The 27,314-nt window shown below is 41.6% G+C and overlaps 4 protein-coding genes and 1 long non-coding RNA gene across 9 annotated transcripts; 3 read left to right on the plus strand and 2 right to left on the minus strand.

The window, feature by feature from the left end:
* Nucleotides 1–1,460: 1,460 nt before the first annotated feature.
* LOC135492548 (transmembrane protein 45B-like) lies at nucleotides 1,461–2,324 on the plus strand. Its single transcript, XM_064779091.1, has one exon. It carries the CDS (start codon nucleotides 1,461–1,463, stop codon nucleotides 2,322–2,324), a length of 864 nt encoding a protein of 287 aa, XP_064635161.1.
* A 633-nt stretch (nucleotides 2,325–2,957) lies between these two features.
* On the plus strand, nucleotides 2,958–6,776 carry LOC135492502 (uncharacterized). Of its 2 annotated transcripts, none has more exons than XM_064779017.1 (7): nucleotides 2,958–3,164; nucleotides 3,606–3,798; nucleotides 4,258–4,349; nucleotides 4,843–4,872; nucleotides 5,375–5,410; nucleotides 5,779–5,856; nucleotides 6,126–6,776. In XM_064779017.1, exons 1-7 carry the CDS (start codon nucleotides 3,006–3,008, stop codon nucleotides 6,252–6,254), a joined length of 717 nt encoding a protein of 238 aa, XP_064635087.1. In that variant the 5' UTR covers nucleotides 2,958–3,005; the 3' UTR covers nucleotides 6,255–6,776. The 2 variants fall into 2 exon arrangements, with proteins under 2 accessions (XP_064635087.1, XP_064635086.1); XM_064779016.1 differs by having other exon boundaries at nucleotides 2,960–3,164; nucleotides 4,843–4,917.
* A 374-nt stretch (nucleotides 6,777–7,150) lies between these two features.
* On the minus strand, nucleotides 7,151–8,352 carry LOC135492503 (uncharacterized). Its single transcript, XR_010448083.1, has 3 exons — nucleotides 8,229–8,352; nucleotides 7,542–7,664; nucleotides 7,151–7,232 (listed from the first exon to the last, which is right to left on the minus strand). It is a non-coding gene; the product is annotated as an uncharacterized LOC135492503 (long non-coding RNA).
* Nucleotides 8,353–9,436: 1,084 nt separating this feature from the next.
* Nucleotides 9,437–12,065, minus strand: LOC135492007 (U1 small nuclear ribonucleoprotein C-like). 2 transcript variants are annotated; one of them, XM_064778059.1, is made up of 5 exons: nucleotides 12,031–12,065; nucleotides 11,518–11,560; nucleotides 11,302–11,410; nucleotides 10,654–10,833; nucleotides 9,437–10,338 (listed from the first exon to the last, which is right to left on the minus strand). In XM_064778059.1, the coding sequence occupies exons 1-5, from the start codon at nucleotides 12,036–12,038 to the stop codon at nucleotides 10,220–10,222; spliced, it is 459 nt and encodes a 152-aa protein (XP_064634129.1). In that variant the 5' UTR covers nucleotides 12,039–12,065; the 3' UTR covers nucleotides 9,437–10,219. The 2 variants fall into 2 exon arrangements, with proteins under 2 accessions (XP_064634129.1, XP_064634128.1); XM_064778058.1 differs by having other exon boundaries at nucleotides 11,290–11,410.
* Nucleotides 12,066–12,152: 87 nt separating this feature from the next.
* On the plus strand, nucleotides 12,153–27,218 carry LOC135492005 (thrombospondin type-1 domain-containing protein 7B-like). Of its 3 annotated transcripts, none has more exons than XM_064778055.1 (20): nucleotides 12,153–12,323; nucleotides 12,740–13,333; nucleotides 13,566–13,665; nucleotides 14,088–14,501; nucleotides 14,845–15,084; nucleotides 15,341–15,604; nucleotides 15,779–16,390; nucleotides 16,714–16,881; nucleotides 17,246–17,383; nucleotides 17,685–17,885; nucleotides 18,149–18,276; nucleotides 18,414–18,567; nucleotides 18,849–19,079; nucleotides 19,241–19,494; nucleotides 19,846–20,020; nucleotides 20,200–20,431; nucleotides 20,697–20,929; nucleotides 21,207–21,477; nucleotides 21,603–21,770; nucleotides 22,015–27,218. In XM_064778055.1, exons 2-20 carry the CDS (start codon nucleotides 12,791–12,793, stop codon nucleotides 22,790–22,792), a joined length of 5,304 nt encoding a protein of 1,767 aa, XP_064634125.1. In that variant the 5' UTR covers nucleotides 12,153–12,323; nucleotides 12,740–12,790; the 3' UTR covers nucleotides 22,793–27,218. The 3 variants fall into 3 exon arrangements, with proteins under 3 accessions (XP_064634125.1, XP_064634127.1, XP_064634126.1); XM_064778057.1 differs by having other exon boundaries at nucleotides 14,088–14,477; XM_064778056.1 differs by having other exon boundaries at nucleotides 12,153–12,269.
* Nucleotides 27,219–27,314: the final 96 nt, after the last annotated feature.

Consider the following 27,314-nt stretch of genomic DNA (forward strand, 5'->3'; position numbering starts at 1 on the left):
ACCTCATTTTCGCAAAAGCTGTGCATATATCGATCATCCGGCAAGTCTATTGTATAAAACGTATATCTGCGTGCATCGCTCTTACAAGTGCATAGTGTAAAACTAAAGGCTGAAATGACATGCACCGTTGTGCTGTTCGAAATTTAGGCAGAAAATAGAAAATAAGGTAGGTTTTAAATGCAGGTAGTTCGGTTAATAGACCTTGGCCTTATTTCGGCCTATGCAGCTCATGCGGTTCAATGCAAACCTGCATGCCTTTTCTTGTACAGTACAAGAATGCAAGCCGGGATGCGAGCATGGCTATCTGGCTATAGAGTCATCTGCAGGTAAATGGTGGAGATTATCGTCTCTTAAATAGGCTATAGTGAAACTTCATGCTGTCAGCTATGGCGGTCCATTGCGGTCACAAATGCCCAACTCCCGTTCAACGCTATATTTCTTAACCGTTGAACGGGAATGAATTCCCGTTGAACAGCATTTTGTTTCGTTGACCTATTTAATGCACTGCGTTAACCACTAATTGAACGCTAAATAACATTAAACGGTTTTCAAATTGTGCCTCAGCGCGACACAGATCTATGTTAGCGCTACACAATCCTTGTTAGCAGGTAGCCGATAGGCCCTATTTGAATATCAGGTGAACGCTTAGTCATTAATAGTCAGATTTTCCGTTCGTCTGTCTGTCAAAGAAAATGCACCAATCGTAGCGCTCCTTGCATCTATGGCTCAGCCTCCCTCGAAAAAGATATTTGACATTGTTATCTTCAATTCGATTATCTAAGTCAAAATGTGATATTTCATTCCAAATTGGCTAATAGTGATATTAAGGGGGTGTCATCCCTATGTTCCCCGGTACCTATGTTCCCCGGTACCTATCTTCCCCAAGAGGTACCTATGTTCCCCGGTACCTATGTTCCCCCATAGTTTTTATGATACAGTGTATGTACCAATTGAAAGCAAAGGCGCGTGCACCTTGGCCTTTAAGTCACGAAACATGAATCTATGCTGAGTAAAAACGTCTTTTAATACAAACAAAAAATACTGAAACTCTGCTTTTTGGAGGATTTCTGAGAATTGCAATTTCCTGGAATTCAGTGACTTCATTCTGTGAGGTCTTTCAGGAATTTGTGGAAACAAACCGTATCACAAAAAACACACTTTTCTTTGCGGACATATATAGGTAATGGGAACATAGGTACCTGGGGAACATTATAGGTACCGGGGAACATAGGAACCTCATCGGGGAACATAGGTACCTCTTCGGGGAACATAGGTACTTGAAAACATAGGTATGCTCCCATATTAAGGAAATCCGGGGCACCTTTAGATTTACTATTTGGCATTCGTCCTGTTCCTCCCGGAACAGCTTTGATTTGATGTGATCAGGCCTTGTTCTAACCAGTGTCAAATATTTTTCATCTTTCAGGTCATATCAACATCGCCAACCGTAGAAGAGCAAGATGAGTAAAGTTGCCGAATACGCCTTCCAAGGTGTCACCTTCCTCTTATTCGGGGTGTGGTGGACTACACAGATCCTTCGCCGATACTATAGAGGCCGACTTGAACGGGGTCCTACTTACATGTCTTCCCTTACATTCCCCTGCTGCTGCCACCGGGCAAAGCATTGGCAGCTAGAAGGGATACTCAAGCTGCTGTTCTCCATTTCCTTAGGTATAACATCATTGGTGGCAGCCTTCCTCTCCAGGGAGGCGGATGGACAACTTAACCCCAGCATTGTGAAATACCTCGTAGTCGCCTTCTTCTTCGGGTTCAGTGGAGTAATAGACATTATCATGGTCGCCCATAAGACGTTCTTACCACGGAATACTGACTATGTCTTCTTCCTTTTAGCTTTCCTTGCACAAGGGTTCCTGCAGTACAACAGTTTGTATGGAACTCCTATAGTAGAGGAACAGCTCCATCTGTTAATCGTCTACATCTGCTTCGGCACCGCGTTATGCCTTTTGGCAGAAATGCGATGGCCGAAAAACGTCCTTTTCGCTTTAGGTCGTGCCTTCTTAGTTCTACTGCTCGGAACCTGGACATTCCAAATCAGTGCCATTTTGTGCAATCCAATGCCTATGAAAGTGTTCAACTGGGATATGAAGGACCCCAAACTATTACTAAGCGTGACTGAGATGTTTGCTTGTCATGTGTGGTTCATTTTCATCGGGATGGTTTTGGTTGCTGTTATATTTCGCCGTCTCGCTGCCAGTGGACCTTTGCCTCCTGAAAGGGAGGACGGGGCCATGACGGAGCTGATACCGCGGGGTGAACGGAATGGTCAAGATGATAGTCACCTGTATGAGATTTCTGACGATTAATATGTGAACAATACCTGGGCTTGGTTGTTCAAAACAAGTTGGTCACCCTACTTGTTACACTTCCAGGGCATATGTACCTCGCCTCTCTACGAAATTATTTACATTTTGGCTTTTTGTCTCGGTACCAGCCAGGCTACTTGACGTTAACTTGAACATTTGTTAAGAAAGTGTATAAAACGTCTACTATACACATTATTACACACTACACATTTTTTGAATGAATGTTAATTTATGAAGGTGCAATGTAGCATATAAAATTGTAATTTTTCGGATGGTAAACTAAATGAGAATAATGAACAGAGTGTACTTACGTTTATTAATGTGTGTGCATCTGATATATAGGAATTTCACGCAGAGGCAGTGGATCGGCCTTGTCTCTCTCCCTCAAGGAAGCCAGTTCAGTATGATAAATGACTGCCTCGGTATGTTACTCAATCATGAAAAGGAATGGGTATTACTACTAGTAATCTGCGCGATTTGACATCGCATGGGGTAATTGTAGCTTCGGTTTATTTGTAGCCCCTGCATTGTTCGATGCATGGGGATATCAATCAATATCATAGGCAGGGGCTCCAATTAAACCGAGGCTACAATTACCCCATTCTACCTTACAAGTCATCAGATGATGGTCTCAACCGAACCGAGCTTGAAATTTGACATGACATTGCATGGTCACGCATTATGCAATACAGGACCAGCCCCTGCTGGTTTTCAACTGTGGGTCAGTGCGCCAAAGGTGGTGAAGGAAACGGACGGTTTTCGTGTTGCAAGCAAAGCAGGAAAATGGCGCAGTCCGTTTGTCAGAAGACATGCATAGTAATTGCAGCAATTTTTGGGATTGTAAGTATAATTTATACGTATGGTCTACATACAGTATGTATATCAGATATGGCCGCCTTCTCTTCTCCCTCGTTGTACTCGACGAAAATAAGTTTTCCAAATAGGTCTATAGCTTGAAAAACTTTTCGAAAAGCTTTAATTCTCACGGGATGTAATAGAACCCAGTCTTCGTCACAATCTTGAGGACCGAGTCATTGACAATTCATAATAATTTACGGTTTTTCTGTCAAATTGGTTTTAATCGCTACAAATATTGAATCCTTTTTGGTTAGTGTACACTGAGTAGATGATAGACATTGTAAGTATGCATGGCATCGCCTGGTTTTAGAAAAAGGTAATGGATATACATGTATATTGTTGAACCACAGGCGAATGATTATGAGAATACAAATGTAGATGTGAATGGACGAGTACCTCTGTAACCTCTTCGTCTTTTTTCAGCTGGCCGGTCTGGCTGTACTGATCATTGGTGTTGCTGCAAGGTATGCCTTCAAGGCTGCCGTGTTAGGGAAAGCGATTTACCATGACGCCGAGACTCTCTTCAGCTTAACCATGAGCGAGGCTGAAAGGACTTCAATGTTTGAGAGACGCGAGCATGTTGCAACCGCATTCAAGACAACGGAAATAGTTGTCAGTAAGTACATTGTAATTTACTTCGTTCAGAAAGAGAGGTTAAGATGACTTATTTAGCAACCCGTTCAGCTTTCGTTTTCGACTATCTTTCATGTTTTTGTCTCTTTTTGGAGTTGCATGTTTTTGTTCTTTCGCCTCTTTACGCTTATTTCGTCTCTAACTTTACACTTATTTCGTCTCTTTACAGTTGTTTGTACGGCTCTTTACAATTGTTATTTCGTCTCTTTACATTTATTTTGCCTCTTTATAGTAACGTGTATTTGCCCTCTTTACAGTTATTTGCCTCTTTATACTGAGTTATTTCGTCTCTTTACAGCTGTTAGTAAATCTCTTTACAATTGTTATTTCGTCTCTTAACATTTATTTTGCCTCTTTATAGTAACATGTATTTGCCCTCTTTACAGTTATTTGCCTCTTTATAGTTATTTTGCCTCTTTACAGCCAGTTTGTCTCTTTACAGCTTCTCTCATTGCCCTTGGATGTGTCATTATGTTGACCAATTTCATCGGTTGTTATGGTGCTTTGTGCAGCAGCCTGTGTATGACATACATCGTGAGTAGGGCGACTATTTGTAAAAACGACATGATTTCCCACATACAACCGTGTCGGGTTCAAGCAGTTGTTCCAGTTCAGTTCTTCGTTGGGCTCCGATCACCATGTAACACTCTCAGGAAAACCATGCATCGAGAGTACATTCAGTTAATTTCTTTACTTAAAAATGCTCAACCGAATCTAGATATCTTGATCTCATACAATATATCGTCTGGAAGTGCTCTCCAACAACTGCTTCTGTTGAACCTCTATAGTAAGGACATCCTTGAAACTGAAAAAGCTGTCCTTAAGAGATGTGTCCTGATTACTAAGGTCAAATTGTACTGATTGACTATTGGGATCAAAGTCACCGTAGGGAGGGTGTCCTGCTGAGAGATGTCCACTGATGGAGGCTCCACTCTAATGATGCGTTTAGTTCCTGGGTGGTTGAAGTATATGGTCGCCGTTTTTTTTGGGGGCACCCTGTTTAATTTCAAAATTGTCTTTGTTTCAGTATTTCGTTTGCCAGATCCTACTGATGTGTGTGAGCATTGCCATAGCCGTTCTTTTGTTTGTTGGCCAAGGAAGTGTGAGGCATTTTTAATTAAAGTATATCATAAGCATGATGAGCACCGCTTAAAAAAGCTATTTTAAACAATTTTGACAAGTTTAAGTAAAATTTTATCGTTGTTAAGATCGGTTTTATTCACTTAAATTATTTACTACGATCATATCAAAGCAGACGAACATAAATGGTCATGGATGGTCATGATATCAAAATGTGCTTCCTTTCTAAAGACATTCATGACGGAGATAAATTTTTCGTTGTTGGAAAAACATGTCATCCCCAGGGGTTTTCCACTCCTGGTGGCTTGATGCTGCCCTCGTGATACTGTGAAATCTGGAAGAAACGCCGGCTTGGTGAGCCATTGGGCTGTGGACCCAGCAGACTCAACTCCCTAAAAAAGCCAGGGAAGTTTGATACTGCCTCGGCACTGTATATGTTGTACCAGAGAGTTATATTTATTTACGCTTGACTATTCCAGCTTGTCTCTTGGCTCAAAGATGATGTGTACTGCGAAGTAAGTAAATCGCCGCCAAAATAAGCGAGTTTAGTCTTCGTGTCCTTGTGTCCTTAAGAAAGACACCTAACCCGAAATTGCTTCGTCATTCGAATGAAACATGTCGTGAAACCGACCCCTGGTGCCCACCCTGGTATCAATCCGCCCTTGATATTTCAAACTTTGTAAAATGACATAAGAGTAAAAAAGCCTGATCTGAGGATGCGTTTTTATGCGACGTCAACTTTATTGACGCTGAATCATCGATTCAACCGGAGGACATCCAGATGAGTCGTGTGCTTCGTACGGAGGATGCTTCAGAGCCGATCGAGTTTACAGTACTTGCGTTGCATTCCCTTTTACATTTTCCTTGCTCCGTCTTGTTTCAGCTTTGCGGTGCCGTCGTCAAGCTGTATGACTTTGCGTCTCCAGTCGCCGGGGTGTTCATCTTCGCCGCACTCTGCCAGGTAAGTCTTGTTAGGTGGAGTTGTATCTTAATCTCGTCCGTGACCGTGTAACGTTTTTGGTTTTCCCCCATTTTTCAGTGTTTCCATACAATAGACAACTGGAGAGACCATGACTTTTCAGTAGGGGGAAACGGAGAAAAATGTGTCAGTCCCTAAACAATGAGAGTGACACCTTTGTAGCCTCGATGAGTCGCCAGCCCATGATCATCAAAATAATTAAATCCATGTTCATTCGCATCTCAAGCCAAAACGATAATTTCCATTTTCAGGCGCTGACTATCTACTGTGCGTGGATTGTGGCGCAGAAAATCAAAGACGGTTCCCTCAAGAGGAAGGGACGTGGCATGGTGATGTTCCAGCCCCAGGCTGCTACAACCACAGTTGTTGTGACGAGGTAAACAACGATGGTTGCAGGCTGCATTGTGGACCAAGGAATTCGGCTGTATACGCAACAAACAAGACCATATTTGTTTTCTGAAATTAACCGTCCAGTATCCTTCACCGCCTTTCTGTAAACATTTCCTTGGACTGTCCATCCCATGGCTTTTCAAGAAAGCACCAACATAAAGACATGACTTGGATACAATGCTGTAAAATCGAGCAAGAGACGACCGCTACTTGTACATCTTCATCTGCTTCATCTGCATCAAACGTCTGTGATTTGTCCTGAGCTGTCCTCTTGACCTCATCGGCTTTGGGGTGGGCGGCTCAGAGTCCCCTTTCCTATCAAACGGATATTTGTTACAATCACAAAGTTAAATGCTTACGACATGGTTTCATCAGACTGCCGCGACGGATTAGCTTTCCGAGACAATGTGATTTTTTTCCCCACTGCACTATTGTAGTCATTCCCAGTGTTATTCCGATATTTCCATGCAATTTTGTTAAACTTTGATAAAAAGATAAGCCAAGATCGTTGAACACGTTATAATTGATTTTGTTATACTGCTCTGATGTTGAAATACTTTTCATTTCTGCAATTTTATTAAATTCTATAGTTGGCGCCAAAAATGAATTCGTCTACTTCTTTTCATATGGGCCCATTCTCATGAACGAAGCTAGGCTTCCTGCGACAGATGCAAAAACATGAACGGATGACCAAAATGAGTATAACAGAAACTGTTCTCTGTGTCGTCCACATTGTCCTTGCTCACAAGTTGTAACCTTCCGTCAAGCCTATGGATATTTCGGTTTGAAGGTCACAGCATTCCATCCAATTTCCCCGCAGCGGCCATTCTTCGCCTTGGGAAATGGTACGTTTTTGGGCATGGAAGACAGATAGGAGGTCTCGGTGGTGCGTTCGTTGGACATGTCGATTTCACCCACGAATTGTTGGTCCGGTCGCTTTATGCGATGATTGCTGATGCCGTCAGGGCCTGAAAGACGGAATAGAACAAGATGACTTTTAGGATATGCCGGCTGCGAAGTCGAGTCTGATGGAGTGTGTCCCGGAGGGATAAGTCCTTGAAGGAGACCTCCCTGGTCAAGTATATATTAGAGACCTCTGTTTTCTGGAAATATTTTCAGTACCGGAGTTCCAAGTAGAGACAGATTAGCGAAACTGTCTCAATACGTTTCGGAGCAGAGATGGGCGTCTCCAAAAAGGATTACGTCCTTCGATCTGTCTACTAATTCGTCCTAGTCTTTTTCGTCGTCCTTGCCGATAACCTTACATAGTTTCTCACCTGTGAAAATGACCTGCCGTATCCCATACGAACACTGCTCTGCTCGCGGGGCTGGCGCGTGTGATGTCACTGTCGCTTGAGACATCGTCGATGTTGGTCGGCCTCCGGACATTTTGGAACTAGCTGAAACGATTAGTATCCAGGGTGCAGTTGGTAAGGATGTTTATCGAGCACCTGAGATGTCCATCTTTTCCATAATCACTTTAAGGAAATTCTCGGGGGGGGGGTCGCTTTACCGCTCCTGCCTACTATACGAAGGGCGGAGAAGTGAACAGTATAAGCCTCCAATTTGCTCAGGGTGTCAATGAACGTTCTCCCACTCAGTTCAACACAGATGGGCTGCGCTATAACGTGAGCATCACTATGGAGCAATGTTAAAATAGAACTGCTCAAAGTCCCACGCCGACTACTGTGGGGTTCGAACCAGGGACTTATTGACCGGGAGCCGAGAGTCCGCAGTGTCCACAGCGGAGAAGTCGGTTGTGAAAGAAGACGACGTCGAAAGATCGACAAGCAAGAGGGATCGAAACTGTCAAAAGGAATTCCCGGGAAGGAGTTGGGACCATTGCGGAGAGAACCAACATGGAGACAGGCGACAAGGCCGGTCGAGACTACATCAAAAGACAATGCTGAAGATAGGTGGACGGAACTTATCAAAATTCTCATAGAAATGAAGAAAACACTTACATTCTGAGTTCCGTTTTTTTCTTTTCCGTGTCCCTGTGTTCCTAAGAAGCCCTCACGCGATCACAGTTTCGCCCTTGCCGAAGTATCCCCTGCAATGTTGCCCGCGTCTCTAAACCTTTTACAACGATCCTGCTGAGTTTGTTTCAGCACTCTACGTAAAAGAGGCCACGGTCGTTCGTTCAAAATTTGAAATTTGAAATTGAATTTGAGAATTTGAATACGCAGGACTTCTGAATATCAATCAAAAACACCCCTGTGAAGACTGGTTTACATATGTGCATGTCAAGTTTTATCGCATTTGCCTGCTTAATAATTCAATCGGTCATCTATTCATTTCGTACCAGTGGAGACACAAAAACGTATGCACGTCCGAAACTGGTCTTTAAGACTGTGGGAGTTTAATCCAACGAGACCAAAGCTTAAACCACAATGTTGTGATTGAACCGGATTTCCAGACTTAATCATTCACCATGCACGTGGAATATATAAATCATTTCTGTTCTTTGTCATAAATTCATAAGTCTTCGAATAGCCATAATCGCAGGCGCCTAGACTCTTAACCAAAAGATTGTCTCTGAGCGATTTAAAATTTGTGTGTTGCACAAACTTAATACAAAATGTTTAAAATGTAATGCAAAATGTTTAAAGCCCTGTGGATGATATCGAATATGCATGTCTTTAAATTGTTTCGGTGTTTCCGTAACTGAATGGGGAACAACCACAGGTCTTACACTGGCACTCTGGCCGATTGTGACTCTGTCCTCAAAAAATCTTCCTGTTGCCACTGGAAAGATTGTCACAACATGTTTTATACACCAGATTGGCCAGTGTCACAACCAACACAAGACAGGATTCACCGTCACATACATTTTACCATGGGAATTAATGCGACATCCATCATCATTACGGCATGTTCCACTGCCAAAGCCTAGCTACCCAATGCCACAAGGACCATTGTCACAACCTGCCCAAATACCACCAGTTCCGCTGTCATAAACAAATATCACCAAGTGCTTAATACCATGGATACAAATGTCACACCCTGCCTCCATCCAAGAACGGCAAAAATACACTAGAGATGTTGGGTGATATGAATAAAGACTAGCAAATGCTTTTACTTCCAATTTTGAACTGAAAGGCCTAGTATAAATGTACATGGAGTTTCAGATAAAAGCATTTGCCAGTCTTTATTCATATCACCTAATAAATCAAAGAAGAGTGAACTTTTTATTCATAAATGCTCTATTTTTTCATGGATTTCTTGACAATGATGAATCTTACATGACATGATGCCGACAATTTGTTGAGGACCAAAGCAAGGGGAGGTATCAAATATCAAGATATGTGTAGCACTTCTGGCTAAAGATCCACCTCGTCAAAAGAGAAATAAAATTTTCGAAATGATCACACTCCATGGTGACCTTCTTTAGCGAGTTGAATGCGATCGTCCACTCAAAACCAATATTGACCAATTTGAAAATGGATTCTAGTATACCCTAGTATCTCCAATTGTTACTTCAAAGGGAGCCATATTCTTAGCCTCATTCTGAGTGCAGAAATCTTTGAAACTTAACCAACCCTCCTGGGTTATGACAAATATTATTCACTTAGGAGACATTTTAAAAACTGTCTAAACCCATGCCGAGGGCTCAGGATTTTAGCATCTCAACATGGACCCACCACCTCGGGTTCAATTCCATAAGTAAAATGCTCTTGTGCTCTGTGGGCCATCGACAAACAGCGTCAGGCATATAAAATGAGGTTAACACTTCATGCTAAAATAACACAGTTTTTACTGCATTGGAACATCCTTCAATGAATGAAAATTGCACAACTAAGGTGGTGCCATCTAGACTGGCTGTTAGAAGTCCCATTTCACCACGTAAAGGAGATCTCATTCATCGAATGAACACTGTATATTGTATTGCTAGGATAAAAACTACCCTAGAAAGTTCTTAAGTTTAAAATGTCTTTGAGCTGCTTCGCTAAGATTATTTTTTCGGCGGTCCATTCATGACAGCACCTGGTGGCGGTCGCATGTGTCCTGGCGGGCCCATCATTGGACCCATGGGCCCTAAAGGTCCCATCGGGCCCATTGGCGGTCTCATACCTGAAAAGAAACAAGATGTTTTTAATATCATGAGGAAAACCCCCAACTTTTCAATTGCACCATCAATGATGTAAGAGAGCACAACATATCCCTTAATTCGTAAAAATCTTGTTTTAAGGGATAACTGATTCTCCTGAAGCGTTTTCTGTGCATCAAAATGCTCATTTCATCAATGTCATTCTTTGGTAAAGATAGCAATATCAAAGATGTACTTATAATTTTGGCCACTGACAGACCATCTAGGCAAGTTGGAAGGCCTGCCTGATTCTGGGCAAGCCAAGAAAGTAACTAATAATTTGTTTTAATGAAACTTACCCATCATAGGTGGCATTGGGCCCGGGGGGCCCATCATCATTGGTGGACCCATTGGTGGCATTGGACCTGGACCCATGGGCCCGGGGCCTTGTGGTGGTCCTGATGGCCCCATGCCCTGACCTGGTGGTGGAATAGCGGCTCCACCTGATGGTTTACCGCCGCCAGATTTGAATTGTGCCGCTGTAAAAGAGTAAAAGAGAGTGAAAAACCTGAACAATGTCCATCTGAGAGTTATCAGTGGGCCCCAGTTATGGTCTCAACAAAGTACATATTCTAAAACACCTCCATTACAATGTTGCATTTTCATCATGGATTAATTGTCTTGTGACCACAGAGCTTTTGCTGAGACCATTTAAACTCTTGGTTTGGTATAAAATGATGTGTCAAAAGCATGGATTATGCCTCAAATATTTCAAGTTAAGGGTGTTTTAGACTCGTATGGAGAGCTCTGTAATTTTGCTCAAAACCTTGGCTGCCGCCGACATCTTTACAAGGACTCTTATTTTGTTACAGAATTGGATACCGGTACTTTTATTGAATTCAACCTCTGGACACCTCTCTATTAAGGACAGCATTTGTCAATCCATCCAAAGGATATCCTTAATAGAGAGGTTCTACAGTAATACTATCACTTACTATATGACTTACTTGTGTCATCTACCAATTTTTGTACTTGTTCTTCCAGCCATTTTTGATAATATAATCTGACGTTTTCCTTATGCTTTCTACCATTGCAATGTGTCTTTCTCACAGATGGCTGAAAAATGGATGACAAAATGATAAGAAGTTTTATTAAAAGTCGACAGACAACAGCCAAACACCACATTCTCTTGCATTCACACACAAAATTTGCATCACACTTACCGAGTCATGTGTGAGATATGTATCGCAGTAATCACAATAGTATCTGAAATTTAAAAAAAAAGAATGTTCATTACTAAAATGATTAGGCCTATTAGTATTAGTATTGTTAAAGCCGAGGCCCTAAGCGGGCTATAGCCCTACTACTAGTTTCATTCATTTGAAATCAGCTGGTGCTGCTGTGACCTTTGCCGCAGAAAATTGTGCTTAATTCAGAGTTACCGTTAGTTCCATAACAGTATAACAGCAGAAACAGAACTCTAAATTACCAACAAAGAAAACCATAAATCCGACAACAGGGCTTACAAAATGAAGCACGTAAAATTGTTTGCATTATAATCTTTTGTCGGACACGCGATCGGTTATCACCATTTCTACATATTTAACCATATTTTAGTGGGAACCGGAGCAGAGATATTTGTTCTTTCGAATTCCAACTATCATCAGAATGAAACAGTATCTCATTCATAGTTCTATAAAAGGAATAAATTGGGTAAATATTTCCTCTGAACTCACTTCGGCATCGTCGCACAACAACTCCAACATGTCCAATGGAACGAAACGACTACGATTTGGAGCGAAACGACTGCGGCCGAATAGGTCAGGGAGCGAAACAACCGCAATTCGGTGGATGACAAGACGTGCAAGTAGCGGTAAAATTCCTAAATTTCTACAAAAGAAAGTGTTGAAAACTCGCCAAAAGTAAAATAACTTGTGTTCAAGTTTTATTCATTATGTAAACTGATATTTCACAGGTACGATGACCCGTAATTAGATCTTGATTACCCATCGGGTACCAAGAATAAGAGGTAAATTTGTTGTATGTTTTTCTGGGGACGATCACGGATGTACACAAGAATGTACACGGAGTGCTTGTTATGTAGTGCTGCAGTACGTTTGCCCTATTTGTTTACATTTTTCATTAGCTTTCCTAAGTTCATGTCCTGTTCTCTATATAGATATCTTGCTGTTACAGATTTTTAAAATGTACTTTTTTGTCTTTGTCTGGTGTCATGGTGTCAACGGTCGTGTCTTCACTCAACAAAGTCTGTCCTGTCCTGTCACACTAGTACAACCTCGAATACAATCAGTTGGGCGCGCGCGGCACAGATATTAGCCCTTCTTGGCCTTCTATGTGAAATGACGTGCAGGTGCAAGCGCGTGATAAGCAGTAGGCCCTATGTTCGGTTTGGAAGTAACTTTCATGTTTTTATTCATTTTCCAGATATAATTTGGGCCAACTGCTGACATTATTTGCCATGTGACATTTAAAGAAATGGGTCAGAAATGGATTGGACATTGTATTCTCATCACTATATTCCTGGGGTGCACCGCAGATGAAGCCAAACTAGTTACGCCATATTCACCACAAAACGATACTACTCCCTACCAAAATGTGTTCAACTTGGAATTTGTGTGGCAGATCAGTGGCTGGTCAGAGTGTGAGATGCAGCACAGCCCGACCTGCTGCAGCATCTGTTTAAAGGAGCGGAATGTCTATTGTGCTCGAGAGATTGATGCCGTCTGGGTTCCTGCTCGGTTTTGTTCCGGGTTGGAACGACCGAAGCAAGTGCAGACCTGTGACTTGTGTCCACAGGATTGTGTCTTGACGAAGTGGAGTGGCTGGTCGGAATGTACAGGTAGCTGTACCAATAGGAAAAGATTTCGAACTCGGCAAATTCTGGTTACAGCCTTCAGCGGTGGTAGACCCTGTAATTCAACAATTGAAGTTGAAAGCTGTGTGAAAGATGATTTGTGCTCAGTTCAGGATAAACCTCGCTTTCGCTGGAAGATTGGGGAATGGACCAGTTGTAGACCGGTAAGTAGTCTGCAGGCCATTTGTAAAAAAAGCTAAGTCTTGAAAGTGTTTTTCTTACATGTACATGTAGGTGGGGAGAATGATTACATGCAAATCTAGTTCACATGATTCGTGACAATAGTTGTTCCAGATGTTCTTTAATACACTGTTTGACTGTATACAAATATTTTGATAAGTTCTGATCTCTTATACATGTTTGACGAAATTATGCATCTTATGCTTGTTTTTGCAGAGCTCGGTTATGAAGTCACGGACCACAGGAATACGGGTTCGCGAAGTTTCCTGCACAAAAAAGCATGGAAAAGTTGTAAAGAAACGATTCTGTAGAAAAGGTAAACTTGTTTCATTATTCTAAAATGATTTTAAGATAACATGAGGCAGTCATGTAATTAATAATTTTGGCTCGTTAATCATTAATGGTCTTCAGAATGACATGTGTGCGACTTAAGTCAAGAGGCTGGACAAAGAAGTGTTGCAACACCCAGTGGAGCTTCTCTCAGGAGACACTTCTGTTATGTTCAGCAGCATACCAATATTGGTCCCAGATTGACTGCTTCCATTCACTTTGACCTCTGTAATCAAGACCCCTCTCCAAAAGGAGAGCATTTGTCTGTCCCAAGGTTGTCATTTTTAGAGACGTTTTACTCTATTCAAACCATGAACATACAATAACAATATACAAATACCATTACGCATACATGTAATTTACATAATCTAGAAGTAGACATTATATAGGGTATGATTTGTGTTGCAGCTTTGAAAGGTGAAAAACCCCTAGATTATGAACCATGCATTCTCCCAATGGACTGCCAAGTATCCAAATGGACAACATGGAGCCCTTGCTCACAGACATGCTACCACAGCCAAACTGGTGGTTTTGGGCAACAAACTAGAACCAGAAAGATACTGCAGATGCCATCAAATAGTGGCATTGGTTGCCCGCTGCTGCAAGATATCCAAAGTTGTAAGAATCAGAGTTTGGAGCGATGTCCTAGGCACGAGTGGCATTATTCTGAGTGGAGTTCATGTCGTTTGATGGACCCTAGTCACCTGTGTGGACCTGGGACCCAAGTCAGGGCTGTGTATTGTACTGTGGAGGCAGACGTGCAACGCAAAAGGATTCCTGAACAGGAGTGTCTGGAAGGTGGGTTAATTCTTTGGTCTACATGTAAGTAAAGAAAAATATTGTCAAGTGCACATGTATGCTATTCAATTTCACCAAGAACATTATAAATTCATGTGAAATATTCAGCATCCGTATTGCAGCACCAAATTCAGGACTCAATTTTGTTTTCATTTTCTGTAGTGATTTGGCATCGGCCTAAGTTATACCATGGCCAGACATAGAATGAGTAAAGTTTAGCTTTATCTTTAACTCTTTTCCTGTAGATATCCCGAGGCATCCTGGCCAGGAATGACAAAAATCGTCTCTTCTATTTGATGCTGGGAAAACTCCCACTGATTTGGTTAAGAGAACACATCCTCATCAAACCTCCATGTCTTTATTTCAGTAAACGGTGTTGTACCATTGAAGCCAACCAAACAGCGTGCATGTGAGGTGTCATGTCCCCAAAACTGCCAGGTCGGGGAGTGGGGGAACTGGTCGCCTTGTTCCATGAGCTGTGGGAAGGGCGGAGTACAGTCGAGGACACGCCCAACTCTTGTTCCTGACATGTATGGTGGCAAGGATTGCCCGGCACTGGTTCAGACCAAGGAGTGTGAGCAGGTTGAGTGTCAGTGGTGGTTCATTGGTGAGTGAAATTGGTTTTAAAAAACAACACTGTTTAGGTGATGAATTCTAGTACATTTGTAGCTTCATAGGAATCAAATCGAATTCTTGTGTATAATCTCCTGGCATCTTTTTCTAGGGATAAGGACTCTTGGTTCGCTGCGCTATACTTTGAATGACGACCAATACATAGATTCCTAAGTCTAACCATAACCATGTACCTGAAGTTAAAAATCATGCTCATGTTGTATTCTCTGATCAATATGTTTTCTTTCCAGGTGCCTGGGGAAAGTGTTATCTCTCCCCCGGCTACACCGACTGTGGACCTGGAGAGATGACGCGTGTTGTCTACTGCCAGAGTGCCAAGGATGAGATGATCAACAGCAGATACTGTGCCGAGTCAGAAAAGCCTGTGATGTCAGAAACTTGTACCGTACCTTGCCCTAATGACTGTGTTGTGTCGGGGTGGTCTGCGTGGAGTGACTGTAGCAAGACGTGTGGGGTCAAGGGAGGCACTCAGTCCAGGACAAGAAGAATCCTTGGTATGGGGCCATACTATCACACCTCTTGTTGACCCTGGTTGGAAAGTTGTACCTGAGAGATTGAATTTCACATCCAGAATTGTCTATTTATTGAACTGCCATACAATTGAATATATCAGTATGATTGTTCTCAACTAATACAAAGTGTTCAGATTGTTTCAAATTTCTTTTTAGCTTATGGCAACAACAATTCTGTGTGTGTGCGGCCAGACCAGCTCCTAGAAACGCGGCCGTGTAATCAGATATCGTGTAGTATGTACACATGGCAAGTGTCTGCATGGGGAAAGTGTGAGAGCAATTTAACGGCCACGAGCATCGAGCTCTACCGTTTCCTTGGAATACTCACTGACAACAACGGCGTGCAGAAACGAAAAGTATTTTGCAAGACAGACACTGGTGAAATATCCCCTGGTGCACTCTGTGATCAAGACTCCAAACCAGTGAATGAACAGATCTGTACTTTACCTGTACCGCAGGATTGTGTTGTTAGCGCGTGGTCAGCTTGGACCTCCTGTAGTAAGACATGTGGGGAAAGCGGACAGCAGATGCGTGTGCAGTTGATTCTCATCAGATCAAAAAATGGCGGGAATCCCTGCCCGGCGCAGGGTAATGAAAATGGAGAAATCCATGAGGAGCGATTTTGCGATAAGCAGCCATCGTGTCCAAACTATAAATGGAATGTCAACAGGGGTTGGAGTGTGTGCTATGTGCCAAAGACTGGTTGTGGCCGAGGTTACAGGACAAGGAAGTTAGTCTGCAGGGATAGGAGACGAAAGGCTGATCAAGGTTTGTGTGTACTGCCAGTTCCTCGGTGTAAAATAAATTTGGGTGATCTTCAAAGAATTGCAGTGGTGTATAGTAGAAAGCAAGGGTTTAAAAACACCATGACCCAATATGGTTCCTGGAGCTAACCGCTGGTTAGTTCTGCACAGAAACCTCCTTTGGCACACCTTTAATTTTGAAATGAATTTCTCCTTGTGTCATCCAAATGTAAGTGACCTGTAACAAATTTTTCTAGTATCATTGAAATGAAAGCTCCCTGCATTTATCTTCCCAAACTATGGTTTAGGACAAAACAGCCTTATGAAATGTGTTTGAATTTTTTTCAGCTCTCTGTTTAGAAAATGATGGCGAACCACCTGCCAACCAGGAGAAGTGCTTTGTTCCATGTGCTGGGGATTGTGAACTTTCCCCATGGTCTGACTTTGGCCCTTGCTCGCAGTCCTGTGGGACCAACCCTGGAACCAGAGTCAGGGCAAGAAAACTCGCTAATCTTGGTAAGTTTTTCACTAACCCACCATCTAGTATTGCTTTTATCCCCATTCCAAGATTGGCAAAACCCAATCAGTCGTCCTGTCCAGGATTGTAATCTGAAATAAGTTAACAACTTGCTTCTGAAGACTTGTTTTTTTTCTCTTGTGTGAGCCTTATTCCAAGAAGTCCCAAAAGATGTTTACGCTACATTTGTTACTCTCATGACATCTTCTTTGCTCTATAAAAAGCAACCCAATCATTTTGCATTCAGTTTCTGCAGCCAATTTCAGTTAGGTACTCAGCTTTTGAATTCCCTTTATAAATCAACCATCCTTATTGTTCGATTTAGAGGGAGTTTTAACAAACAGAATGTTGTTTTGTTTTCAGATCACTTTGATAATACCAGTATGGCCTGCCCACATATCAAACAGTCTGATCTGGAACAGTCTATCCTGTGTGGGCAAGGAGAGTGTCCAAAGTTCAGCTGGGAGCTTGGAGAATGGGGAAGCTGTATATTAAACTCAGGTAGGTTGTCTGGTTATTTATCCACCTTCTTCCATTAATCCAAGTCTTCTGCATGTCAGTATTTGAGCATTCCTTTCTTTTGCTGAATAATAATCAAGACAGAGCTTTACAAATGCTCTCAATGGTAGTAATATGTGAGAGAATTCAGAGGTAGAATGGTCCAAAATGAGCCAGAACCACTCTGGGTGAATAAGTAGGTTCTCTACTTTAACTTGATCTTGAAGGACAATTTGTCAACCAGACTAGTTTGAATCCATCATCAGTTATATTGACATTCACTGGTCCCCCTTACTTCATCCAGATGATGCAACCTGTGGCCGTGGTACACAATGGCGTGCATACCTCTGCAAGAAAAACAGCCTCCAGTACGTTCCAAGGAACCACTGTGGACATGACATAGGCATACCTGTTACGTACATGCCGTGTGACATTCCTTGCCCTGAAGACTGCCAGATAAGCCGGTGGTCAGCATGGAGTAAATGCTCGGCAATATGTGGGGAAGGTATGACCATTTTCTGTGAAAACCTACTTTGAAAAGATGATGAATAAACACAGATATTTCGGTGCCAAAGTAAAATTTCTTTTTTTTATTGGATGATTTCTATTTACCACTTTTGAAATCCAATTTCGTCCACAAAGAGGTAATTAAAGTTTCCTTACGTTCAGTTTGCCTCCTCATACCATACATGTAATATTGCTACGAAACAAAAAAATTCTTGCTCTTATGAATTTTGTTTATAAGTGATGTTGCTGCTCCTTCTGCAGGAATGATGAAAAGGACAAGAGAAGTGGTGAAGGGACCAGTAAACAATGGCCGACCATGCACTCACCTCGAAGAAACGACTCTCTGTACCGCTAGGCCTTGCGAGAATTTCATGTGGACTGTGACAAAAGTGAGCGCATATTTTTCTCCTTGAAACATTTAAGTCTGATATCCCGACGAAAAAATATTTGGTTTTGCCCTAGAGCTGAGTGTTTAGAGTAAGATCGAATTCTCTATGATGTTTAATCAAGTTCGCCTATTTTTCAGTGGGGGAACTGCAATGTCAATTACAACTTCACCTGTGGTAAGGGTCATCAGGAGAGACGTGTCACTTGTCCTGCTGGGGAGAGGTTGGAGCACGAATGTGAGGCGAGATATCCCAAGCCACTTGCAAAACAAGACTGTGTCATACCTTGCGTTGGTAAGTTCTTGGCCATCGTATTAATAAGAGTTGGTTTTCTGACTTAACTCATACTGATGTATCTTTTGTATGAGACATAAAAATATTCTTGCTCCAAGCTGAGTGTCTTTGGCAGGCAGAGGTCACCTCTAGGACCCTCGCATATGGGACAGAAAAATATTGGGCAAGTTGTTGGTTTTACACTCAAAGCAGGCTAAAGACAGAATCAGATCGAAAATTGCTCGCTAGTTTTGAAGCAAGCACTTAAATGTAATGATTAAGACTTTCTCATCCTTTCAAAGGCAACTGCGTAATGAGCCCATGGTCAAGCTTTGGTTCGTGTGAGTGTAAAGATGCAAACTTAACAGCGGGGACCAAGTCACGATCTCGAGAAGTGATACGGGAGCCTAGTCCGATCGGCGATCCCTGTGGCAAGGTTAAAGATGAGCAACCTTGTTCGTGCTACAACTACACATTAGTCGCTGGTGACTGGACGACATGTCAACCCTATAACAAGTCAGAGTGTGGCACTGGTAAGCTGAACTATTCAAGCAAATTGGTTTTTTAGAAAAGTGCCGCTGCTAGCAGTGAAACTACTGTCTGAATATCCAAGGCTACGGAGATGACCTGATGAGAAATAATGTCTCCACTGTTTGTAGTTTGACTAATTAAAGGACTTGACCCATCTTTCCAGGTTCACAGCTAAGACCAGTCATCTGCCAAAGAGACGATGGCCTTGCTGTGCCGCTCCATAACTGCCCCAAGATATCGTTTCGTACGAGCATGAGTTGTCATATCCACTGCCCGATCGACTGCAAAGTCGGCCAGCATGACCTCTGGTCACCTTGCCTGGAGTGTGCCAAAAATTATCAGACCCGGTCAAGGCCAATTATCGTTGACCCGAATCGCTATGGTCGTAGATGTCCAAGGAAAGACCAGTTGAGCCAGGTATGAATTCAGTTCAAATCATTTGATGTCTGCATTTGGATGCTCATGTACTTGAGATGATACCCTACATTCGACTTACATGTATGAAAGCGAAAAATATACAAGCGAGCCTTATAAATTTTTGATGAAAGGAATGACGTGGCATACATGTAGACTTCCCAACTAAGAACTGACCAATTAGATGGATAAAAATCGTTTACCTTCCTTTAGAAATTAACCCAGAAAATAAAGTTTGAATGCATTATCCTGCAGGGAAACTTTTGGAATTGCCTAGCTACATGTATAGTCGATGCCTCATATTCTTTATGACCCAGTGTGAAAAAACCTCTTACGTTGTCTTTTATTTTACAGAATCGAACGTGTAATTTTGAGCCATGTAACCTGTATACATACAACTGGTACAGGGGCCCTTGGAGTGAGTGTAACATCGAAGGCGATGGATGCGGTTTCGGTGAACGCCATCGTGTGGTCGAGTGTCGCCGCAGCGACGATGCCATTGTCAAAAATCTTCACTGCCTCCTGAAAGGTGAGTATGCAGATGAACATAGGGGATAGTTTGAATGTGCATATATTGTGGGGTGAGATATTTCCCCCTTTCAATATGGCAGTGTTTTTTCAACACCCTGTATCTTTTCATAAATTCACTATTGTTTCTCTTCCTTGCTAACCTTTCAATTGATGTTGTACGATGAATTATACTTGCAGACATGAAGCACCGTTCAAATTTTGACATGACAGCCCTCGATCTGGACACAACCCAACCCTGCGGTAATCCTTGTCCGATGGACTGCCAGACCACCCCCTGGAGCAGCTTCGGACCCTGTTACAGAAACTGCTCAAGTTACAGTGCCCATGGGTTTAAGGTCAGGACGCGGGCTATTGTGAAACCTGCAGAGAAGGGTGGGCAACCTTGCCCTACTGACCTCGTTGATATCAGGTAGTTTTCCTTTCCCAATAGGTGTCGTATTGAAATCATAGGAAATTGGCCCCTTGAAAAGACTCAGACTTGCCGAAAGTGTGTATCTTGTGTGTACTATGGTCAAGACTGTTCCAGAGTACCGGGGCTACTGACCAAGGGCCCTGCCACCAAAACATATGGCTCTGTAACCTTGGTGTGAAGAGAAGGTTTTACCATTATGGGTTGCTGTGTCTGATGCATTTCTTGTTGAAGTCCGAGTAAAATTTTATGCATTCCCTTCCAGTCAATGTGGTGGCAACGAGATGTCATGTCCATCCTTCCAGTGGATTGTGAATGACTGGCCAGGAGCAAGCTCAAGGGGTGTGTTCTGTGTTTCACAAGGTGGTGTGCGGGTTCATGGTGGATGCCTGGAGAGTAGGATACCCCTGGCTAGACGGGACTGCTCCCTTCCCTGCCCAAATTTTGCTGAATGTAGCACTTTGAGTGGAAGCTGTGAATGCAAGCCTGGATTTGAAGGTGAGAATTGAATACGATACGTGTATTTTGGACTTAAAATGCCATGTCAAGCCATGACCTGTATTTGACTTGGCCTCCTCTGTTTTTGATTGAGAAGTTCAAATGTCTGTTATGGATTTATATGACATCAATTGCAGTGTAGCCATTGCCTGTGCATACAAGAATATTCTGTCTCTAATTCAACCAATTGCAGAATTGGAGATATATTTGAATTATGTGACAAAGAAATTTAACCGATCTTTTAACATGTTTAAGAGTAAAATCGTTTCTTGTTCAGGTGATGGTGAAGCGTGTTTCCCAGTCCAGGGATGTCAGACTAATGAACACTGTCCTGTCAACCAGAGCTACTGTGATCAACATCAAGCAGAGTGCATCTGTGAGAATGGAAAACTACCGTATCGAGGTCTGACGTGTAACTATACGTGGGCTATGCAGTCAGATCGCAACACTGAACCGGAGAACGTCGAGGATCTTGTCTGGATCTGTCTGGGTGTTAGCATTGTACTCGCATTAATGCTAATTATATTGGCCAGTGTTTACTTTTGGAGGTAGGTTAGCACTTTCAGCGCTATTCTAGAAACAGGCTTTGGCAACATTTCAATTTTTGGCTGTCTTGAGAGAATTTGGAAATTTGCGTAGTTTGCGCATAAAGAGTCTCCTCTTTTCACTTCAGGCGGAATAAACAAAAACGTGGTGAACTTGCCATCCACCGTATGGTCTCCAACAACCTTGAAATTCCAAAGAAAGTCACAAATGAATATGTCCCAATCCACACACTCATCCGAAATAAAAATGCGGAGGCGGCCGAGATGAATATTACAGAGAATCCATTAGTGAGAAGGTATGGTATTCGCCTCTCGGCGTCTTTTTTTGAAGAAGGTTTCTTTGACTCTTAAAGATCATTGTGTCACCTAATTCAGCCATGCAGGAGGACACATGCTGTTCTCTTAATCCTATTGTTTTTAAATATTAACGATGAAAATGAAGTTTGGAAATTTCCATTTTGTGGTCTTATCTTGATACTGTGTCATTGCCAGTTGGAACTAGCACTAGCAGAACTAATGACAACAATTTCTGATTTTCAGTTACATGCAACCATCGTATAAAATACGTCCCCGTCCCGGTGTTTCTTCTTCAAATTTCCACCTCCCTGTCAATACAGACGATCTCGATGATGAGGTCTTCACTGATAACCCCGCCGAGATATTCATGGATCCACGACACAATCTCGAGGACGACGTCTTCATGGATTCGTCGCTTGAAAGTCGAAAATCAAATTCACCGCCTTTGACGTTCATGGGAAGTGACTCATCGAAAGCAAAATCAAGTGTTTCAAATCATCACGCAAGGATTGGAAGTGATTCATCGAAGGGGACGGATATTTATAGTTCGTTACGGAAGGCGAAAAAGGTGGCACCCCCTGTCCTGCCAACACGTGGATCAGACAGCAGTGCCGGGCCACCAGCTTGCACCTTGGGACGAAAGCGGTTTGTCCTGAGTAGTAGCGAGCGAGAGGACATGGAAGCTATGGAAAATGCCAAACCAGGATCACAATCTGAAATAATCCCAGATCTGAGTGATTCTGGATCATTTGAAGACCCTTTGGAGCCGTCAGACCTTGGTGAATCGTATCTCCAATTTGTCAAAAAACGGACCCCTAACCAGCCGTGTACTAGTGCTGAGGTGTCCCCTCTGAAGTGTTCAACACCAGATAAGGGTAAAGGGTACTTTATGAAGGGTAAGGGACGTTGCCCAGCACCACCGAGCTCGCCTGCCGTAGTCGACAGTGACATGAACCTCTCCACAATACTACAGACGCCTGACAGTTCATATTTTTTCATGAACGATTCAAGCACTGGTTAAGGTGCTGGATTGTTCTTCGACTGTTTTGAAATTTGTTGACCTTTTGAAATTTCTGGGCGTTCCCATGGCGAGTGATATTTTGTTTGAGTTTATAGGCCTACTTGGGATAGGAATTCTTGGAACTTGCAAATTCAGTAGTTTTTTTCTTTGAAGGAATATGTTTTGACTGGTATCTTGAAACAGATTGTCTGCTGGGTTGACAACACTGCTATGGGTTTTACTAGGAGTAGCACAAATTTTGTATCGGAATGCTTTTTGAAAATGTACATAGCTATTTATTAACGAGGTGCGCAATATTTCTAAGCTTTGTCATTTTCTAATTTACATGTAGCTACTAACTGAGATTTCTGAGTGAATTTAGGAGCTTGATACGAGATTTAGGATTGGCCTATTGCCTGTTAACTTAAGATAAAACGGACGTGGGTTGGACTGACTCAGTTACATGTATGTTGTTAATCCTATCAAGCACCAAGCATCATTTGGAGGGTTCCTTGTTGTTGTCCCCTTTTGATACCTAATGTACGCGTCTACCTCAGGACCTATAAACCAGCGGCTTTTTCAGGAATATTGAATAAAACATGTTTAAATATGTATGTGTTGTAACGAGTGCTTTGGGGAAATTCAACTGCACTGCGTTATTATTTGAACAGTTATGTTGCTACTTACAAATGTTATTGTGAGTTTGTTGGGTCTACATATAGTTATGTTTTCAAAATGCATTGGTCAAATTGGTCTTGATGTAAGTATGGCAAAAAAAATTAAATCTCTCAAAAGTTGGAAGGATCACTTCTACATGTAAGTGAATTTATTGGTCACAAATACATGCATATTTTACCAGCTCACTGCTTTCATTTGACGTGTTGTTTGGTCACAAGTTGTAAAATCATTTGCTGCTTTAAGGGTGTGCGAGGGTTGATCAATAAGTTTGGTCACTTTTGGCTGCCCAGCCAAATTAGCACTGAAGTTCTCCATTGGTGCGAAACACTTGAGTGGCTTAGGGTGCCGTATCTTACCTTGCTCTGCAAGGAGGGTACCAGGAGTACATCGAGATCAGTGTAATGTGCAATTAGCCCTGGTAGCAAAACATACTGATCAGCCCTCGTGTGAGATACTGTGCCATACCCATAAGAGATTTATATCAATATCTGCCCATTAATCTGACAATTGTGTTATTTTTTAAACATATTCAGATTCTCAATCATCGATCAAACAAAAATCAAGCATATCACCGTTTTGAACATCATACGTATCAGCGTTCAAACATCTCATCCGCGTCGGTGCATCTTGAATGTCAACGGAGTGTGTTATGCTACTCCATAAACTGTTAGAACACAAATTTATTGTGAACAATCTACATATTGCCAAACTTTCTTTTCACTGCTAACATTATTATTGTTTTACTGCTGACGACTGCTAACATTATCGTTGTCACCTTCTGGTGGGACACTTCGTGAAATTGTGCATCTTTTTGTTGGTCATATATTTTAGAAAAAAATTACTATGAACCGCCAAATTTTTGTGCCGCTTTACATTCACACCACTTTATTTTTGTGATGTGCAAAATTTTCAAGAAAATTAAAACTTCATGATTTTTTAATTTGGTACATTATTAGTTTGATTTTCTCAGATCTGGGTTATTGCTATTGAACAAACAAAAATAAAAATGCCCATCAGAAGGTAGCAGTTTGTAGCATTTGGCTGCATTTGTACTATTTGGTTTGTTGAGTGTAGTCAATCATATACATCGAAATGAAGTTGGGTGATGACCAAGTTCTACTGTTTAATTTACACATCATGTTTTCAAAAACAATGAACATACTATCATATTGATATGTCATGCATAATCACTGAATTGAGATTTGGCTAGTTGATAATTTGGTAGGCTGTTTCTAGATAGTTTGTCACACTAGTTATCATGGTGTGAAAAAAATTGCTATAAATTAGCCTCTCAGCTCTTTTTAGATCTTGAACCGTTTGGTGTGCACTGCCTTGTGCTGAGCAGTGGTTGACAGTGGTGACACCCACCTGAGCGCTCAAACTGAGCCAAATGAAGGAGCCTACCTGAATGAGGGGAATATTATTGCGAGTTGTTCGAACAATTTTGTAAGCGTCCTTTTGTATATATTTGTACTATTTAGGCGGCATCAGATGCACCTGTGTACCAATGTGACAATATTGTCCTAAATCATAAATGGGCAATTTTTGACACCAATCGTTTTTACCCAGCTGTAAATGGCCTGTGCAGTTGTCCATATTTTGTACTGTTGTTATATTGTATACAAGCACTGTATTTATATTGTATCATCATGAGATTTGTATGGTTTGTATAGTTATCAGCTGACGTCCCGTGAAATAAAAAGTAGTTATATTTAGACCACTGTCGTGAGCTGACACAAAATCAAACGATTTAACTCCCTGCTCCTGCCTATAGTCCCCCTTTAAGACTCACCAGATGACCTGTTTCTATAAACCATGTTGATGGCTCATCATGTGATGATGCTATTTTAAACAATCAACATTAAAATTGTTGTCGTTTTCGGTAGTGGTCACTCAGTTTGTGGCACATCTGTTCCCCTCATAAAGTTTTGTCAACATGTTATAAAGTCTTCCCTTATTACTCTTTAACTGACAAAATATATTATACTGTTAACCTGTGTGATTGTCTGATCATGAACGTGTTTGGAATTCAAGCTGATTCTTTTGTATTTTCCTAATCTTGTCTACAATACACTCCTCACATAGTGTATCTGCATTCTGTATGTGCATTCTTTTGCACGTCTCTGCACCCAAAACCACTGCCATGGTAGTAGGATGTTGTCACTATGGCCAATGGTACAGTTGTGTTACGGGAAAAGTAGTCTGTCAACTCTCTTTTTTTTCCTATTAAGGCATTGATGCGTTAGTTTTGTTTTATCGCTTCGCTAAGTTATTATTCTTTGCTTGTTTCTGTGTTCATGATCTTATTCTGTAGATGTCTTTTTTTGCTCATGTGATGTATTAGTTGGGTGCGGTTACTTGCTGCTTATCCGCGTTAAGAGAGATTCAGTGTATTCAGTTCAGTTTCAAAATCATGAAGTTCTTCCAAACTAACATTGTTACGTTTGAATCTCTTTTCGCTTCAGCAATGTTTTTGATTTGATACTGGTACCAATATAATTATGGTCTGTCTGGGGGCCAGATTCTATCTCATCATGTTTGGAAACAACAAGGGCTGGAATGGATCAATAAAAAATATACAGGTGAAACATTTTCATGTGCTTCAGATTGTTTGCAAGAAAATTTAGTTCAGGTTGGCAAAACTTTTATTAATTATTTCATTTTGATCTCAGTGTCATGTTTGTTTCATTCTAATTAAATGGAATTTGTTCGTAATTTTAGCATTGATTTCTGTGACTTTTTGTATATGTTTTATATTTCAATTCGTAATGAGTTCATAGAACAATTTTATTCAAGATTTTGATATTGGTGATTGGCACTAGAATACGGGATCAGGGTATGCGATTGCCACCCACCCCTCATCCATAAATACCAGGGTCAGTCGCATGCTCCTCCCCTGGCACATATTTCTTATAACAACCCCCTTGCAAGATATTTGCTGTGGGATCATCTCAAAACATATTGATGCTGAAAAGGACCAAGTAGTTTTGTCTTCAGGGGAGGGAAGGATTAAGGGCCTTGACTACATTGTCTGAAATTTAGTCTCTTTGGGTATCTAAGGCCTTGAATGAAATCCAAAAGGCCGCTGTCTTTCATGAGGGGTCAAGGGAGAGAATAGATAACTTAGTCTCTTTCAGCTTCACTGTGTTTTGAAATTTTGTTCTGTTTGTTACGTGATTGGGGTGAATTGAGTTGTGTCTTCTGTGACAGTTTCCCCAGAAAGAAGTTATCAAAATTCTTCTTCTTGCCCTCAATGGTGAGAATGTTACGTGTCAAGATGCTGAAGTGATTTACGTTTGTTAATACTCAAAGAAACCCTGTTAGTTGGTTGGTCATGTTATGTATACCGGGCCTGCTGTTAGTGGAATCAAGTTGATGATTGTATAAGACACATTTAACCTCAAGACTACTGTATACCCCAATATATTTGCCCCTGTATTTAGCAAAGATTCCTGGACAATTTTTTTTTTCACAATTCTTATTTTGGCGGATAACAGATTGTATTCTGAAAAGTCTTCTCCAGCAATGTCATGTTGTATCACAATCCTTTGCAGAGGAAGTTGTTATGATCCCTTCGTTTCCCGTGTCTGATGGTGCCTACTGGAAATAAGAGGTTAATTTCTCCCACTAGCAGCATGCCAGGGTGGTCTTGTGATGTTTGTACAATGCAAGCTTGTCCCACGTTGAACATTCCCCAGTTATTATGCCATGTGTACGGTCATAATAGACTTTTGTCAGTTAACCCAAAATAAAGAGTATAGTTTTAGTATCTTATGAGTTTGATCAGAATTTTTTCCCGACTGTATGAAGAAAGATCTACTGTTAAAGACCCGACAGTGCTATTAATGGCACTAATGCCAAGCTG

The sequence above is a fragment of the Lineus longissimus genome, chromosome 8 (assembly GCF_910592395.1).
Source record: "Lineus longissimus chromosome 8, tnLinLong1.2, whole genome shotgun sequence".
NCBI classification, from domain to species: domain Eukaryota; kingdom Metazoa; phylum Nemertea; class Pilidiophora; order Heteronemertea; family Lineidae; genus Lineus; species Lineus longissimus.

Bases quoted from the DNA above. Each gene is read 5' to 3' on its own strand.
- LOC135492548 (XM_064779091.1), top strand. From the start codon at position 1,461: ATGAGTAAAGTTGCCGAATACGCCTTCCAAGGTGTCACCTTCCTCTTA.
- LOC135492005 (XM_064778055.1), top strand. From the start codon at position 12,791: ATGGGTCAGAAATGGATTGGACATTGTATTCTCATCACTATATTCCTG. The intron at 16,391-16,713 runs GTTTGTGTGTAC...AATTTTTTTCAG, and splicing joins GAGACGAAAGGCTGATCAAG to CTCTCTGTTTAGAAAATGAT. The intron at 20,432-20,696 runs GTAGTTTTCCTT...ATTCCCTTCCAG, and splicing joins ACTGACCTCGTTGATATCAG to TCAATGTGGTGGCAACGAGA.
- LOC135492502 (XM_064779016.1), top strand. From the start codon at position 3,006: ATGCAATACAGGACCAGCCCCTGCTGGTTTTCAACTGTGGGTCAGTGC. The intron at 5,411-5,778 runs GTAAGTAAATCG...GTCTTGTTTCAG, and splicing joins AAGATGATGTGTACTGCGAA to CTTTGCGGTGCCGTCGTCAA. The intron at 5,857-6,125 runs GTAAGTCTTGTT...TTCCATTTTCAG, and splicing joins TCTTCGCCGCACTCTGCCAG to GCGCTGACTATCTACTGTGC.
- LOC135492007 (XM_064778058.1), bottom strand. The intron at 10,834-11,289 runs GTAAGTGATAGT...ACTCTTTTACAG, and splicing joins TGACACAAGTAAGTCATATA to CGGCACAATTCAAATCTGGC. The intron at 10,339-10,653 runs GTAAGTTTCATT...GTTTCTTTTCAG, and splicing joins CCCAATGCCACCTATGATGG to GTATGAGACCGCCAATGGGC.